Below are 18,156 nucleotides of genomic sequence, written 5' to 3'. Positions count from 1 at the left end.
ACTTCCACCATGGCTGAAACAAAGGCGAGATGTCACTGCTCTCTGTACCACTTTGTACATCTAACAAACAACACCAACCCTACTTAAATTTTCATGGATTCCCGACTGAAATTAGTCTAAGGAAGAAGTGGATTCAAGCGGTTCGCCGGGATGAAGGGCCAAACTTTAAAATAAAACAAGTTAGCACGTTTGTTTGTAGCCGGCACTAGTGAATCAGACTACAAACGCTACAACTAGCAACCAACCGGGGTCACACCAAGCGACTGAAAATCGGGTCTTTACACTCCCGTTTCCAGTGGAACAACTGGGGACTGCCAAGAAGGGGGTCTGTTTATAAAAGAGCATCAACTCGCTTAGGCCATGACGTTCACCCATCCCTTCCTCTGGAGCAACCGCTGCCCTGTGAATAAGAGCCGATGGAGGAGATCTCAGCTTCGGTGGTGATGACAGAACATGATTTCGGTTCTGCTCCTAAACCAGGTTTGTCAGTGTTTGTTAGTGTTCTGAAATATTGGCTTACTATTACCCCATACTGTTCTTAAACCACCTACCTGACAGGATGTACTACCTATGGTTTAATCACAGAATGGGCTATTAGTAGGTTATACCGAGGAGGTAGGTCAACTTTTCAGAACTCAGGCACAACATGTTTAGTCTTATTAATGTCCCAGCATTTGACCAAACCACAATGTGAAAAGCTTCATCACAAGTACAAATGTTGCATTTTATATCTTACTTAATTAATTGTAAAGGTGAATATTGAGCTATAAAAAGCAAAATTTAAAAGCAATATTGAGCTACAAAAAGCAATTTCTTTAGAGGTCCAAACTGCTTCCAATATGCAAGTCACAGCCAAAATCTGGGTTAGATGTTTTAATTTCATCTCATACAGGTGCACTGGATACTGCTGTTGTAAACATACAGCAATTGGAAGAAACAGTCAAGGCGCTGATGAGAGCTGTCACAGCTGAAAGTGGTTCAAGTGCATTTTCACAGATTCTGTGTCTCAGACGCGGACATCCTTTTTTACACCAGATTCACGTCAAGAGATGTTTTTTGTGACTTCTGGGAGGTTATTCAACCATCTGCCTCCAAGTTGGTTTATTGGTCGAAAGCTCAGAAAAAGAAACAAACATTTGAACCCATTTCTCCCAGTCCAACGTGTAGACTGCAACTGGTTGAGTTTTTTCTCTTCTGCTGCCAGGTTGCTGCAGGCCTGCAAGAGAAGGTGCTGGCTGACATGTTTCAGGTCAGTGTGTCCACTGTCTCCCATGTTGTTATACCGTGGGCCAACTACCGTTACCTGCTCCTTGGCTCCCTCCCCATCTGGATGAGTAAACTGCAAGTCAAGAACACCATGCCAAGATAATTTGTGCAGTACAGTCCAGATGTTCGGGTAATCACCCGAACATCATCTTACAAGAACACAACAACCTTTAAGGCCTTGATTGGGATTGCCCCTTGTAGTGCTGTGACTTTTGTGTCATGTCTCTTCACCGGCTCCATCTCCGACCCAGAGCTGACTGAACGAAGTGGACTGCTGGATTTACTGGAGCCAGGAGATGGCTGCATGGCAGACAAGGGTTTCACCATCGAGAAGCCACTAGCTGATCGTGGGGCAACGCTGATTATACCACCCTTCAAGATGACAGGTTGGCATGAAAGGAATGAACATTTCAAATTTAAACTTTGACCCAAATGTGACCATTAAGATATGCTGACAAATGTTTAAGATGGACTGAAGCACTCACAATAATATTACTAATTAATTTATCTCTAACCACTGCGCAGTTCACTGAAGAGGATGCTCTGAAAACACAAGCAATCACTCGACTTCGAATCCTCGTAGAAAGAGCAATAGGCAGAGTCAAGGAATACCGCATCTGGGAACGCACTGTCCTTTCACCTTGTCTGCGACAGTCAATCAGCTGTGGACCGTCTGCTGTGTGATGACCAACCTCCAGGGACCACTTGATTTAAAAGGCTACATTCCTGTTGAATAGTGTTTCTACTCAAACATGTACATATAAATATTAAATATAATATATAAATATTAAAACGAGAGGCACTGAACATTTGGAGTGGTCCCTTCATTTTTTCCGGAGCTGTAATTTTGTACACTGAAAACTTTGTATATATTGAATGACATGTAATGTAATTGAATGAGAAGTCTTTCATCTATAATCAATTTTAAAGTCCAGTAAGTCCATCCTGAAAGTATTCAAAATAATGTGAATATATAATGTAGTAAATGATGTACTCAGAAAAAGAGAATGAATTAAATCCTTTTATTCTTTCAGTTCCTTTATTCATTCAGTTCATTTCACATTCATTTCACTTTCTGCTGAAGATACACATTCATATATGTACCAAAGAAGTACATGTCTACCTTATTTTTCATCTCTTATCATTTCATCCCTCCAGACTGAGCTGACGCCAAACAGACGTTAGCATAAGCCAACCTACCTAGCGTAAGCTAGCTAGCAGACACTCGCATTCGTAGTCGTTATATTTCTCAAAAAATAAACAATCCCTTGTCCAGTTTGGAGCGGGCTGTTATGGAGTGTTGTTCGGTAAGTCTGTGAACTTCAGAAAACGTGACTTTGGGTACATTTACCAGGGATGTCGTGAAAGTGAACTGCCGGTCCTCCATCATCAGTTCGCCAGAGTGATGAGTGGTTCACCGGATGTCACAGTGCACAATGAACACCGAATGCGGAAGTACTACGTATCAGCGTGATAATCCCCTATTCCACGCTGTGAACTTGCGAGATCTAAATAATCACGCGAGACTGAGGAGCTCGCTGCGAATTCTCGTTTGTTCGTTCCCTATATAGTGCACTATATCATGAACACTATATAAGGAATAGTGAGTGAGTGAATGAGCAAGGTACGTTTTACTACTCTGTTTTTTGGGAATAATTGACGCGAGCAGAAACCAGAAAACAAGCCGTTTTTTCGTTTTTTCGTTTTGACAAGAAAACGAAAATCAAAATTTCAGTTCGTTTATTCGTTTTTTGGTTCTTACTAAGCGAAACGAGTTTACCACTCAATATCTGGTTTCCGCCGGTGGGCGGGTCCTCTTATTGGCTAGCGTGCTTCATTGCCCTGTGCTCTTCATAATAAAAGTTCTTCCGTTTGATAATGTCGACAAAAATATTACTGTATTATAGACACTAGCAGACACAGAGGACCACACCACCCACAGTCAAGACTGACAGGGCTTCAAATAACAATAATAGTATTCATAATAATTTGAAAATGAGAACTTATGAAGTTATGATGACTTCAGTGCAGTTGATGTAAAGCCACAGTTAATACATGCAGAGTAGACCTGAGGGCTTTACTATGACGGAGGCTCAACATTTCCAGGCTCTGTGTTCATAATTCGGCTCAACAAAACCTAAAGCCCCCGTCAGAGTATGGTATGACGACGGTGGTCATTGTCCGGCTCTGAGCTTTGCGCTCTGTGCGCGTTCACATGACAGGAGCTGCGATCAAGGGATGTTGATTTCCTCACAGCATGAGAGCTATGAGGAATAGGCTACTGTAGCCTACACGATAAACAAATGTTTTTTCTCTTTGCTCATGGTAGTTGTGACAGTCATTTTAACATGTCAGCAGGCAAGCTTCACTCATTCCAGGATATATTATGCTTTGGCCTATGGCCTACTTGGAACATGTTTTGAAATGGATCTTTAGTAGCCTATATAAATTTGCTCATAACATGCCAGGTGGAATACAAAGCAAACTCTCTCTGAAATGCACATTCATGCTTGTATTGTCATTCCAGGACAAAACACAAATAATGCTACAATGTAATAATATACATCTTTAAATGCACAATAATGAGTCATTCAGAGACTCATCCCTTATGTTTTTATTGGCTCCCAGAATGCAGGTCTGTTAGTGACTCCCAGTATCTCACAGACTGGGAAGTAGAGCCTTGATGTTACTGGGCTCCTTTACTTTGGAACCAGCTCTCTTCATGGGTCAGAGGCACACACTCTTAACTAAATTTAAGCCCCCCCTCCCCCCCCGCCGCCTCACCTTTCTTACCTTGTAGTTTGGCCGTGGCGTCTCGCAGTCTCTGTGCTTCCACAGATTCTCCACAGCTCCATCCCTCTGCACCAACTGCAATTTTTCCCGTTAAAAGGGTTTTCCTGGGAGTTTTTACTCAGTGGATGCGATGGTGTTTTTACTCAGTGGATGCGATGTTTTAAGGGAAGAGGCTGTTATTATGATGCTCATGCTATGTAAAGCCCTTTGAGACAAACTGTTTGTGAAAAACGGGCCATACAAATAAAACTGCCTTGCCTCGTCTAACCAGCTCGGACGGTAATTCATATTAATGCTACTAGTTTGATCATTGACTGACTACGTGAATTGTTGCACAGAGGAGATTCTTATATAATTCTTAAAGTCAAACGGTATAGGGTTTATACTAATTGCATGTGTTTAGGCCATTTATAACATCTAGTTAACATCATTAAAAGTAATTTCCAAACACATTAAAGAAAACTTTTATTTATATTTGAACAGAGATGGAGAAGAATCAGATTAACAAAACATCTAGGAACATCTAAGCCGTATAACACATGAACACAACACTAACACTAACACATTAACACAACACGCAACATTAGAACATCATAAGAACATAAAAAAAAACATCTAAACGAACAAGCTAGCCTAGTCTTCTTTAGGGAAGGGACTTCAAGGCGTCCAGTGCTGCAGAGAGTCCAGCTACCTCTGTGTAAATCGGCAGGTCATCCCTGCACTTGAGGCAGTGATCCGACGTCCTTTTCCATTCCTCAACGCAGAGTTTACACCCCACCAGGGTCCGGCAGCAGGATGAAAACATCGGCTGAGTCATTGTAGCTAAAAAGAAAAGGATGTGTACATTTTAAATATTGATATTGATTCGAGATTGGAACTTCAGAAAAATGAACTGGCAATTTAGAAAAAAAGACATCATATTTTGCTTAAATAAAATATATGCATATGGGGCCAGAGACGTCTTTTACAGGGTTACAGTACTTATACTGATGTAGCCCTATGGGAATTTGGGGTATTTCAGTGTTTCCTCATTGTAATTTTATTTTGTTTATTTTACTTGTCTGTGTCATTGGGTATTTTGATGCTGATGTGTTGATAGAAAGTATTGGTTTACAAGTTAACAGTAGTCTAATTTAAAGGACACTGATTTATATAATATTTAATTTATTTTTTATTACACTGGTAATATGACTAGCTATTTAATAAGGTTAAAATAGTGAGGTTCATATAAAAGTTTAATTTAATTTAAGAAATTTGAATACATTTAGTGAATTACTATTAGTGCATTAACTAACCTTAGAGTGAGAGATCTCTCGCCATTATAAGAATTCGGGAGCGCACTCAACACTAAAAGCTAGACACGCTAGGGGGCGCTACATTACATTTCAGAGCCTGAACTTTAAAGGCTCTGTACTTATGCAAGTACAAGTTTAGAAGTTGAATCGATATTTCAATTTTTAACCAAGTATTTCTTATACACAAATATCTGTAGTCAACTTAAAGGTTGGGTATGGAATTATCTTTTTTGGCCACATGAAAATTAAAGTCAATCATCTGTGGAATGGGCAGGGCTCTAAAAACTCCAGCCAATGATTTCCAGAACCAACGAGTGGCATTGGACAGTAAGTACGTCAATGAAACGGTCGAACTGCACTCCCCCTCCCCCGCTCGTGACCCCTTCTTGCACGTGCACGTACTCAAAGCTCGTGATCCAGAGCAAGCTTCTGTTTGTTTTTATCCTGCAGTAGCTACTGGAGCTAGCTAACTAGCTAATCCACATTTGGATCTAGCAATAGAAGACAACCCTAAACTCTAACCTAGCTAGCCTGGCTCGCTCGAGTGCATCTGTGTTCGCGCTCGTGCATGATTGTGCGTTCATGTACTTGGAATGGGTCAGAGTCAGCGTTGAAGGAGAGGGGGTAGGACCATTTGAGTTGTGTATTTTCTAAATCTGCTGGCGTTTCGCAAATTTCGCAAATCCCATACCCAACCAGTCTACTTTTGCCACCCGTGAAGTTAACACACAATAAAGTGTGCTTACTGATGATCATTCAAATTTGAAAAGATCATATAGGTTGAAAAAGACCAAGGGTTCTGGTTGAAAATAAAAGTTTTTTAAGGCAATATTTCTTTTATAAAATGTCTGGATTCTCGACTCTCACTGTATTACTGCCTGAAATCATTTCTGTTTTCAAGTGTTTTTTCATTTGTCTAAATCCTTAATTGTCACTTAAAGACAAATAAACAATTGCTCAAACACTAATTGTAATACTACGTTAGATTACTTCTGTGTTACACTGAGCAATATTCAAACATGCAGAATGAAAACAGTACCTATGCAAATCAAACAGACGAAGGCCTGTTTGAACTCAGGCCAAACTAGTGAAGAACCACGGCTGACGGTCACCAAGTCGGTTATCTTCTTAGCCACTTCATCCAGCCCTTGGGATGCCTCCAGCAGTTCCTCCACATTGTCCCTCAGCCTTAAGACATGGTCATTTCTGTATTTGGCACATTTTACATAGTTAGCAGATCAAGAAATTGCAGCCATTTGAGAAATAATTATGAGGAATTTAGTTGTATGCACAGATAGGTATTAGCAAATAAAAAGTCCCTGAATAAATGATAGCATGATGGAAAATAACTGAAAATAGCTTTACATTTTCTTAACTATGTGAACAGCTTATTTGAGTGACTGCATTGTAAAAGTTCAAGCTATTACAAGGTAATTTGAGATGAAAAATTAGGGTGAAATGGAGACATAGATGGCGAAGCACTGGAGGATTGACTTAAAGGGATATTCGAGCATAAGTTTAACCCATGCTAACCCTTGCAACTTCAGCAAAGACTGCACGATTGCAATACAATGTTGTCCATTCGTCCACCAAGAAACCACCATCAAAAAGCCTCTCATATCCACAAATAATGGTCAGAGCAGCCCCAAACTTCAGGAACAGCACAAATAGGACCCCAGCCCATGATACAATACATCAAACATCCCTGAGCACAAACTCTTGTGGCTCCACCGGGAGCCGGAATATCCCTTTAATCTTCATGTTTTTAATAGTGGGGGAAACAAGAGCCCCTGGAGGAAACCCACACAGGCACGGGGAGAACGTGCAAACTCCTCATTGAAAGTTCCTGCCCAAGCCAGGACTCAAACCCAGGAGCTGCTATGGGGTGTTGGGGAAAAAATATGTTTTGCTATCTAAACAATACCTGTCACCGGTACTTGATCGTCGTCGACGCCATTGCCGGTATGCGGTACTCTCAATACCATGGATTTTCCTTGAATTCTGCCTCCAGTACAAAGACCCTTCGAGAGAGAAATGCAGAATAAAGACACAGAGAGAATAACAAGAGTAAACACTGTTATACAGTCAATACTTTCAGACTATTTGCATTTATACAGTATGTAGTATGAAAATTAAATTTAAAAATATATTTTTCACCAGTTGTCCCTTCTGACTCCACAATTTCGTGGCCGAGTGTGTCTGTCAGGATGTAGTCTTCCTCGTCTCCCATGAACACCTTCAGCTTCACCAGGATGGCAGATACTGTTGCCTCTGCTTCGGTGAATCGCACTATAACAACCCTTGTTGAAATAAGCTTGCCCTCCATTACCTCGGACACTTGAATGGACCTGTAATACATAAACAAACAGTGAAGCAAACCCAGCTACCACATAACAACATGCAGTCTACACTACAGTGATTCAGTTGTCCCAACGGACCAAAGTGTGAGCCCATGTAAAACTCTGAATGCACCACACATGCTGACTTGAATATTAGTTCAGCACATACTTGAGGCACATCACAATCGAACACACCTGCAGCATACCCAGATCATCTTTCACTACTCCACCTTCTCTCATAAATAGGGAGTTTTACATCCAATAGCTAGTGCTTACAGTAATATTGAACTCTAGACTCTGAGTACCTCATCTGATTATTGTTGATAATCTGAAGCTATGTGGATATTGATTGTACATTAGGTATTCTTTAACAACTTTAAAGCGCAAGGCTCAGTACCTTGTGATTCTGAAGTTGCTTACAACCAGTATGCTCTTTCTGCTTACCAAAAGGAGATTGTAAATGAGTTAACTTGAGCACTTTTACCATTGTAATAAGCACATTAAATTATGACCCCAATGCATCCTTGCCTTTGAAATGACCGAGGCGTCCTCACTGATCTCGACAGCATGCTCATATTTTCATTAGTCACAGGCTGACTGCTGCGAAAGGCAAATTGCCTCGATGGAGCTGGGGCTGGGGCTGGGGCTGTCGGGGCCCCTACAGTGTCCCAAACGTCTCCATGAATCTCGTAATGACCATGGTCAAACAGGTCCAGGGAGCTGAAGAGCCCACTCTCGACCGGAAAAATTGCGATGTTTGCCGCATCAGTGATGTACAGGCTATCCATGCTGACCTGGAAGAAAGAAAAAATTAATAATAATAAAGTTAAGATTTTGTAACTTACGACGGAGTATTAGGGCCACACGTGAAGAAAAAAAATATTTTTGCCATGTCGATTTTAATCTCGACGCGTCGTTTAAACTTGAAATGTCGAGAATAAAGTTGAAACATATCGACTTTAATCTCGACGTGTGCATTTTCCGTTCCTCTGTAAGCAAGCAGACGCTCCGGGCATCCACTGTAGTAGTGCGGCATTGCCATCAGTGGTTGCATTGACGGTTTTAGTCGCCATATTGTTTGGATGAAGAGGCCTAGACTACTTTGTGTCATCCGCTGCACGCTTGGGAGGATGCCCGGAGCGTCTGCGTGCTGACAGAGGAAAATGGATACGTCGAGATTAAAGTCGACATGACATTTAAACTTTATCCTCGACATTTCGAGTTTAATGTCGACATGTTGACTTTAAATTCGACGTGTCGATTTTAATCTCGTCACGGCGGAATTTTTTTTTTCACGTGTGGCCCTAATACTCCGTCGTAGTAACTACATTGTAAAAAGTATCAATAATATATTTTTGTGTTCACTATTGCACCTGCATTATTTCTTACGCTCGGTGTCTTCTTCTCAAAATGTTACAGACAGGCGAAGTTAAGCTAGCAGTTTGAATCACTTACCTTGAAAATGCGGGCGATCCTGTCGACACGCATATCGTCCATTTTTAGAGTTATTCTCTTGTTCCCTCTGAAGAGCACAAACGTCTCCATTTTATCCGAAGATTATTCTGTTTATGAAGTTATTAGTACGTTTTATTCAATCAATCCTGCACGGCCGGGATATCTGAAGGGTAAGAGGACGGTGGAGGTCGCTCAAAGCGAAAGCGCAAAATTTTCTGCGGATTGCTTCTGCGCATGACAGAATGTGAAAAAACCCGCCAAAGCAAAAGAAGAAGAAGAAGACGGTAGGCGGTTAGTTGAAATGGAGTCCAGTTTGTCACCCTACCGAGAAATAATTGAAAGTATGCTCTGAAACGTCCATTCTGACGAAGACATTTCCAGTCATCTCCACCTGGAATGTGGATTGACCAAAGGCTTTTCCAAAGCAAACATCCGCAAATTTTCCGCGCAAAACAGTATAGGAAGAGAAAGGGTGCAGGACTCCAAACTGGAGAGCGAGATTGCTCAAGCAATTAATGAGGTAAGCAACAGCATTTTGATTAATTTCTATGATTGCTAACCGCAGTGTACTTGCAGGTAGTGACCAGTGGCGTTTGTAGCCTACATGTAAAAAAAATGGTGTGCACCAACAATTAGGAAAAACAACAGTGCTTTCTCTTGTAACCGATGTGTTCCTCACAGATCCATGCACTGTAGCAATCACACAAGCCTAAATGAAGAACGCATTATTCCACGTCATAAGCTGACAAAACTTGCAATAACCTTTGTATAGAATCTGTCCAAAATAAGATGGTGTGTGTAATAATTGGTTTGTAATAGGAATACAAAAAAGGATTGCATATTCGTCTTCAATTTCAGACTGGACCATCCTATGGAAGAAGAATGATGACTGGCTACCTGTCCTCCAAAGGTATCGGAGCATCTGAGGGGCGCGTTGGTAGTGTCCTCAGACATATTAACAGGCCATATCATGCAGATCGTCATCAGGTAGTTGTTATGAAACGCTAATAGGATTCTTGTAGGGTAGTTCATTGTGAAAGTGCCCTAACTTTTCTTTCTTATTTGTTGTTTTTTGCTTGATTACTCAGAGATCAAGGAACTTAAATCCAGTGCCATACAGTGCCGAGTGCATGGGTCACAAACTGCACTTAGATCAAAATGAAAAAATGGTGATGTTCGGGGTGACCCATGTCCTTGCTGTTGACGGTTTCTCCAGTAAAATTGTCAGCCATTCCACTATGCCTGTCAAAAATAACCTGACCATATATCAAGACGTGTACAGGTAACTTTCTTCGCTCTATGTTCCATGATGTAGTTGCAAACAGTAGATATTGTTTTACTGTTTCATTGATTAAAGCCCCAACAAGAACTTTCATGTGTGCACACAAGTGCCGCTGCTGCGCTCTGTAAAAATATTTTTCATGTTAAATGTTGGACTGCATTCAATGCAGCAGCTTCTCACAGGACTGTGCGAAAGTTTGGACTTGTTTATTTATGCTTTAGAACATGAAATCATCATAAAATGCTTATAACATTGTATCTCTCTTACTCTGATTCCACATACATCTGTGTTCAGTTAAATCTGCTGCATTACCATTACAGCACCCTTTCAGAGACATTACCAGTTCTGCTCTCTCCATATAGAAATGACCAATCTTTTCACAGATGCTCTCGTTTGCTGGTGCAGGTCATATAGAAGCATCAGTATTAAACAGAAACTGGTTCATAACCAGTTAAAAGTTCCTCTGGGTTGATTTAAGTGAAACACATTGGCTTATCATAGCTCTGGTTTTACGCCTCCTTATCTGGGAAGAAACAAACTGATATTAAAAATAATAATAATAATGGCGACAGTTACACAATGCTGTCTGTGATTAAGTAATGAAAATTGGCTTCAACAATGCTTATGTAAACACAAATATGAATTAGTGTTGATAACTGTAACACTTGTGTATTGCTGTTTTGCAGAAGTGCTGTCCTATAGCACGGAATGTGGGACCAAATACGAGTGGACCACGGAAGAGAGTTTTTCTTAACTCTTTTCATGCAGGAGAAATTGGCAGGCTACAGAAATAACACAGCAAGGGAGCCGTACCTGCAAACATGGCTTATTGTCCTCTTTCCCTTAATCACTCAGCTGCTAGCTGATAATATTGATTTCTCTGTCAGCACAATGGTATGGTCAGAGCCCAGTAAGAATAGTATCGTTGCTGCAGCTGATAGGGATCTGAGTAAATTCAAGTAAACTGTTCTTCTCTGAAAGACTGCTTGCTATTTCCTCACCAGTCAAAGATATGCATTATTTGTCTAGCTGATGCCACAATAACTGTACAAATACAAATGCATGAAAAATCACCTAACTAATTGGGTTCTTGATTATTGTTGTCATAGAAAAATGATTTTTTTTCGATGATTACGATAAGCTGCAGATTGTTATTGTCATTATTGAAATTAAATGTAACATTTTGTTTTTACTCTTTTGAAATTACAGAATCATATCGTTGAAAGGATGTGGCCAGATGTTAATAACAGGGTAAACTACCCTCTGAAAAGGGCTCTCATCCACCTTGTAGACCAGGAGGAACTCAACATGGAGGACAACTTGACATGGTATTGTGTGTCCACGCTTACCTGTCAGGTGGCTCAGATTGGACTTGACCGGATGGTGCAGTCCTGGAATGCACACAGGATCCAAGGTTAGCATACCACATTTTTTTCTGTATAACCCTATAAGAACATAAAAGTAAACTGAATACTTGTATCTTTTTACTAACAGCTCACTTGAATAAACTTTTTTTCAAGGGCTTACCAGGGTTACAAACTGAGGTGGATTGATATGCATGATGGTAATATGTTAATAACCCAAACCTGATTTGTGTTATGATTTGCTTCTTTTAGGCAAGGGCATCCCAGATCAACTGGCTCTGGGTGGATGCCCAAAGAAGGCGCCAGCAGATTGTCTGCCAGAGGCTGCAGGAGCTGCACACACTTACCTGCAGGAAGTGGGGTCCTCTTTGACACAAGTGTCAATGTTTGGGAGAAACCCATTCTCCACAGCTGAAAACCAGACAGTAGCTGAACATGAATTTGCACAGCAGTACAGCGACGTTTCGGAATTCTATAACCGCACCGTCAACTATGAACCAACCCATTTCCAAAATGGAATTAGGGATCTTATTGACATTGTGAGAAGACATGTGTAGCCTGATCTGTCAGATCGCAGAAGCCATGCAGGGTCTGGCCTGGAGCTTTTTTTTTATGTTCTAATGTTGCGTTGTTAATGTGTTAGACGGCTTAGATGTTTTGTTAACCTGATTAGTCTCTGTTCAAATGAAAGTGTAAAAAAAAAAAAACGTCAAATTTGTAAATCCCCCATACCGTTTAACTATAAGACTTCTATAAGAATCTCCTCTTTGCAACAATTCACGTAGTCAGTCAATGATCAAACTAGTAGCATGAATATGAATTACTGTCCGAGCTGGTTAGGCGAGGCAAGGCAGTTTTATTTGTATAGCCCGTTTTTACAAACAGTTTGTCTCAAAGGGCTTTACATAGCATGAGCATCATAATAACAGCCTCTTCCCTTAAAACATTGCATCCACTGAGTAAAAACACCATCGCATCCACTGAGTAAAAACTCCCAGGAAAACCCGGGAAAAACGGGAAAAATTGCAGTTGGTGCAGAGGGATGGAGCTGTGGAGAATCTGTGGAAGCACAGAGACTGCGAGACGCCACGGCCAAACTACAAGGTAAGAAAGGTGAGGCAGCGGGGGGGGGGGGGGGGGGGGGGGGGCTTAAATTTAGTTAAGAGTGTGTGCCTCTGACCCATGAAGAGAGCTGGTTCCAAAGTAAAGGAGCCCAGTAACATCAAGGCTCTACTTCCCAGTCTGTGAGATACTGGGAGTCACTAACAGACCTGCATTCTGGGAGCCAATAAAAACATAAGGGATAAGTCTCTGAATGACTCATTATTGTGCATTTAAAGATGTATATTATTACATTGCAGCATTATTTGTGTTTTGTCCTGGAATGACAATACAAGCATGAATGTGCATTTCAGAGAGAGTTTGCTGTGTATTCCACCTGGCATGTTATGAGCAAATTTATATAGGCTACTAAAGATCCATTTCAAAACATGTTCCAAGTAGGCCATAGGCCAAAGCATAATATATCCTGGAATGAGTGAAGCTTGCCTGCTGAAATGTTAAAATGACTGTCACAACTACCATGAGCAAAGAGAAAAAACATTTGTTTATAGTGTAGGCTACAGTAGCCTATTCCTCATAGCTCTCAGGCTGTGAGGAAATCAACATCCCGCGATCGCAGCTCCTGTCATGTGAACGCGCACAGAGCGCAAAGCTCAGAGCCGGACAATGACCACCGTCGTCATACCATACTCTGACGGGGGCTTTAGGTTTTGTTGAGCCGAATTATGAACACAGAGCCTGGAAATGTTGAGCCTCCGTCATAGTAAAGCCCTCAGGTCTACTCTGCATGTATTAACTGTGGCTTTACATCAACTGCACTGAAGTCATCATAACTTCATAAGTTCTCATTTTCAAATTATTATGAATACTATTATTGTTATTTGAAGCCCTGTCAGTCTTGACTGTGGGTGGTGTGGTCCTCTGTGTCTGCTAGTGTCTATAATACAGTAATATTTTTGTCGACATTATCAAACGGAAGAACTTTTATTATGAAGAGCACAGGGCAATGAAGCACGCTAGCCAATAAGAGGACCCGCCCACCGGCGGAAACCAGATATTGAGTGGTAAACTCGTTTCGCTTAGTAAGAACCAAAAAACGAATAAACGAACTGAAATTTTGATTTTCGTTTTCTTGTCAAAACGAAAAAACGAAAAAACGGCTTGTTTTCTGGTTTCTGCTCGCGTCAATTATTCCCAAAAAACAGAGTAGTAAAACGTACCTTGCTCGTGAATGAGCAAGGTACGTTTTATTACTCTGTTTTCTGGGAATAATTGACAGAAGCAGAAAGCAAAAACCAGCCGTTTTTTCGTTTTTTCGTTTTGTCCAAAAAAACGAAAATCAAAATTTAAGTTCGTTTATTCGTTTTTTGGTTCTTCTTACCAAAACGAGTTTACCACTCAATATCTGGTTTCCGCCGGTGGGCGGGTCCTCTTGTTGGCTAGCGTGCTTCATTGCCCTGTGCTCTTCATAATAAAAGTTCTTCCTTTTGATAATGTCGACAAAAATATTACTTTATCATAGACACTAGCAGACACAGAGGACCACACCACCCACAGTCAAGACTGACACGGCTTCAAATAACAATAATAGTGTTCATAATCATTTGAAAATGAGAACTTATGAAGTTATGATGACTTCAGTGCAGTTGATGTTTAGCCACAGTTAATACATGCAGAATAGACCTGAGGGCTTTACTACGACATCATTGTCCGGCTCTGAACTATGCGCTCTGTACGCGTTCACATCAAAGGAGCTGAGATCGCGGGCTGCTGATTTCCTCACAGCCTGAGAGCTATGAGGAATCCAAGTGATTACAACACATTTCTGACAGCTGCACATTGCGCAGGGCTCTCCGGGAGACGCACGCAATTCAACCCATGCACACGCTCACACGCCACACAACTTGCGCCGCTATTTGACAGTGGAAGGGTAGGAATCAAATGCGTCCGGGTGAAATTTCAAAATCGTCCGGGATTTTAATAAAGCCTCAATACATGTTCACATTTAATTTGCGTTGCGTTCCTCTAGGTCTGTCACAAACTAGTTGGGCTACGCCCTCCCATACTCAGTTCTGTTCGCTTTGCATTGGTGGAAGTGAGTAGGGGGAGTGGTTAAGTAAAGCCTTCAGATTGGACGGTTTGACTTTAGAGTTACCGTCATGTTTTGTATTATATTTTTTTACCATTATTGTTTTATAGGGACAAACATTAACACATTTCTCCTGCAGGGGATTGATAAAGTTCTATCTATGTAACAGAAGGGAACACTTACTCATACTCCATCAAATATTCATACTCATACTTTGCACACTTTACCACAGCATTGGCCTACTGAATGCCACAGATATATTTTTAAGCATTGGACTGAATGCCGCGTAAATATAATACATGTTTTGCACTTTTGCAACGTTTAAAAGTTCAGGGAAAGTATATGCCTCTACTGGTGTTGCTTAGACCAATATCCTTTTGAGGCAGTGTTGTTTCTGAATATTAGTGTTAAGGGCCAATAAGGCCTATCATACATTAGTCACCATGTCTGTGAACAAATTTGTATGCAGTTACATATTAATATATCCACCCCCCCCCCCCCCCCCCGACAAAATCTCACTCTGAACTCAGTTCAAAAATGGAGAGCCCTGCATTGCGCATCGGTTGACCTTTATCCATTTACATTAAACAGATAATTTTTTCTTGCTGGAAGATATTTTATATTGTTTTCATATTATTATTTACTGACAGTGATTACAGAATGCGAGTTTGTGTTATATTGAAAGCGAGGCTGGGTGTGCCTATGAATATAGGCTACAGTGAGTTTTTTAAGGTGCTGTACAAGCAAATCATATTGACTACAGTGACAAAGAGTGTACAGTAACCTACTTCATTCAATATTGAATAGGCTACTGTAGCCTACACTATGTACAGATGGTTTTTCTCTTTGCTCATGGCAGTTGTGGCAGTAATTTTAACATGTCAGCAGGCAAGCTTCACTCATTCAAGGATGTATAATGCTTTGTCCTATAGCCTACTTGGAACGTGTTTTGAAATGGATCTATAGTAGCCTATAGAAATTTGCCAGCTGGAATACAAAGCAAACTCCTTCAAATGCACATTCATGGAAGTCTTGTATTGTCATCCCCAAATAATGCTGCAATGTAATAATATACATCTTTAAATGCACAATAATGAATCATTACCTTTATTATGACTTATCCAAGATTTTTATTGGCTCCCAGAATGCAGGTCTGTTAGTGACTCCCATTATCTCTAAAAACAGACTGGGAAGTCGAGCCTTCAGTTACTGGGCTCCTTTACTGTGGAACCAGCTCTCCCCATGGGTCAGAGAGGCAGACCCCCCCCCCCCCCCCCCCTCCTCACCTTTCGCACCTTGTAGTTTGGCCTTGGCGTCTCGCAGTCTCTCTGTGTTTCCATATATTCTTCACAGCTCCACCCCCAGTCTGAACCAACTGCAATTTTTCCCCTTGATTTTCCTGGGAGTTTTTACTCAGTCGATGTGAGGGCTTAAGGGAAGAGGATGTTGTTATGATGCTCATGCTATGTAAAGCCCTTTGAGACAAACTGTGTGTAAAAACGGGCTATAAAAATAAAATTGCCTTGCCTTGCCTAACCCGCTTGGACTGTAATTCATATTCATCATATTCAAATTTCTATACGCTACTATAGATCCATTCCAAAACATGTTCCAAGTAGGCTATAGGACAACGCATAATGCATCCTGGAATGAGTGAAGCTTGCCTGCTGACACGTTAAAATGACTGTCACAACTGCAATGAGCAAAACCATTTGTACATAGTGTAGGCTACAGTAGCCTATTCGATATTGAATGAAGTAGGTTACTTTACACTCCCTGTCACTGTAGAGTAGACAATATGATTTGCTTGTACAGCACCTTTAAAAACTCACTGTAGCCTATATTCATAGGCACACTCAGCCTCGCTTTCAATATAACACGCACTCGCATTCTGTAAACACCATCAGTAAATAATAATATGAAAACAATATAAAATATCTTTCAACCAGAAAAAATAATTTGTTTACTTTAAATGGATAAAGGTCAACAAATGCGCAATTTTCAGCTGTCAGTAATGTGTTGTGATCACTTGTAGGCCTATTCCTCATAGCTCTCAGGCTGTGAGGAAATCAGCAGCCAGCGATCGCAGGTCTGCTCTGCATGTATTAACTGTGGCTAAACATCAACTGCACTGAAGTCATCATAACTTCATAAGTTCTCATTTTCAAATGATTATGAATACTATTAGTTATTTGAAGCCGTGTCAGTCTTGACTGTGGGTGGTGTGGTCCTCTGTGTCTGCTAGTGTCTATAATACAGTAATATTTTTGTCGACATTATCAAACGGAAGAACTTTTATTATGAAGAGCACAGGGCAATGAAGCACGCTAGCCAACAAGAGGACCCGCCCACCGGCGGAAACCAGATATTGAGTGGTAAACTCGTTTTGGTAAGAAGAACCAAAAAACGAATAAATGAACTGAAATTTTGATTTTCGTTTTTTTGGACAAAACGAAAAAAAGAAAAAACGGCTGGTTTTTGGTTTCTGCTTGTGTCAATTATTCCTAGAAAACAGAGTAATAAAACGTACCTTGCTCAAAAGCAATCCGTATGCATCGCATGCGCATGTATGCATGTGCCCTTAAAATAGCATCTGAACAACGCGCCACTGACTTTAAACCAGCTATTTCCTGGTCAGTAGCGCAATGGTATTCAGAAACGGCAAAATACCGTTTGCGCCAGAACACACCTCCTCCTTCCGCCGAACCGCCCCTTAGGGCGCATGATCAATCCCTAATTTGTGTTTTAATAGCTTTCCCATTTCTAGAACATAGAATATTCCCCACATACTGCTTGGCTTCATTCTCAAACACAACAAAAAGCGGTTTCTGATTCGAGTATTTACATTTATGAATATGTCATTAGGCTAATAAAATAATAAGGTTTACAATAAAATATTGGTTTGCTTGACTAGAGGTGTAATTGAAGAAACCAAACAATACATGTTCAATACAAAGGGAAAACTTGGGGTCAATGAAACGAGTGATAAAAGTGCAAATATCTTTCCATAAATTATTTGAATGGCAACAGTTCCAAAATAAATGTGTCACAGCTTCAGGGTACATATTACAAAATGAGCAATTGACATCTATATCTAATTTAAATCTTTTTTATCGTACCTTCAATAATATCCAGGCGGGATTTCGATATCATTTAAACTTTATTCAGAATCACAGTTTTAGTTTCATACCGGCTTCGTTTTCAGTTGGTC

The 18,156-nt window shown here is 40.7% G+C and overlaps 1 protein-coding gene and 2 long non-coding RNA genes across 5 annotated transcripts; 2 read left to right on the top strand and 1 right to left on the bottom strand.

Annotated features, from left to right (window-relative positions):
• Nucleotide 1: 1 nt before the first annotated feature.
• Nucleotides 2-2,077, top strand: LOC115547170 (uncharacterized). Of its 3 annotated transcripts, XR_003977335.1 has the most exons (5): nucleotides 2-480; nucleotides 893-1,095; nucleotides 1,205-1,249; nucleotides 1,518-1,652; nucleotides 1,792-2,077. It is a non-coding gene; the product is annotated as an uncharacterized LOC115547170 (long non-coding RNA). The 3 variants fall into 3 exon arrangements; XR_003977334.1 differs by having other exon boundaries at nucleotides 893-1,249; XR_003977336.1 differs by lacking the exon at nucleotides 893-1,095 and having other exon boundaries at nucleotides 4-480.
• Nucleotides 2,078-4,507: 2,430 nt separating this feature from the next.
• Nucleotides 4,508-12,063, bottom strand: LOC115547853 (uncharacterized). The gene is made up of 7 exons (XM_030362336.1): nucleotides 11,780-12,063; nucleotides 9,149-9,215; nucleotides 8,222-8,487; nucleotides 7,512-7,702; nucleotides 7,279-7,375; nucleotides 6,394-6,560; nucleotides 4,508-4,881 (listed from the first exon to the last, which is right to left on the bottom strand). Exons 1-7 carry the CDS (start codon nucleotides 11,857-11,859, stop codon nucleotides 4,703-4,705), a joined length of 1,047 nt encoding a protein of 348 aa, XP_030218196.1. The 5' UTR covers nucleotides 11,860-12,063; the 3' UTR covers nucleotides 4,508-4,702.
• LOC115547856 (uncharacterized) lies at nucleotides 9,319-12,501 on the top strand. The gene is made up of 5 exons (XR_003977432.1): nucleotides 9,319-9,668; nucleotides 10,007-10,135; nucleotides 10,237-10,430; nucleotides 11,117-11,844; nucleotides 12,047-12,501. It is a non-coding gene; the product is annotated as an uncharacterized LOC115547856 (long non-coding RNA).
• Nucleotides 12,502-18,156: the final 5,655 nt, after the last annotated feature.

Source organism: Gadus morhua, chromosome 7, assembly GCF_902167405.1.
Source record: "Gadus morhua chromosome 7, gadMor3.0, whole genome shotgun sequence".
NCBI classification, from domain to species: Eukaryota; Metazoa; Chordata; class Actinopteri; order Gadiformes; family Gadidae; genus Gadus; species Gadus morhua.
Note: the sequence above shows the minus strand (reverse complement) of the source record. Positions and strands in the feature narration are given on the sequence as shown.

What these genes read in the sequence shown, in the direction of transcription:
- LOC115547853 (XM_030362336.1), bottom strand. Translation starts at nt 11,859, where the DNA reads ATGTGGTATGCTAACCTTGGATCCTGTGTGCATTCCAGGACTGCACCA. An exon ending in CAATCTGAGCCACCTGACAG is followed by an intron (nt 9,216 to 11,779) that starts GTAAGCGTGGAC and finishes TGTGCTCTTCAG; the next exon opens with AGGGAACAAGAGAATAACTC. An exon ending in ACGCCTCGGTCATTTCAAAG is followed by an intron (nt 7,703 to 8,221) that starts GCAAGGATGCAT and finishes TATGTATTACAG; the next exon opens with GTCCATTCAAGTGTCCGAGG.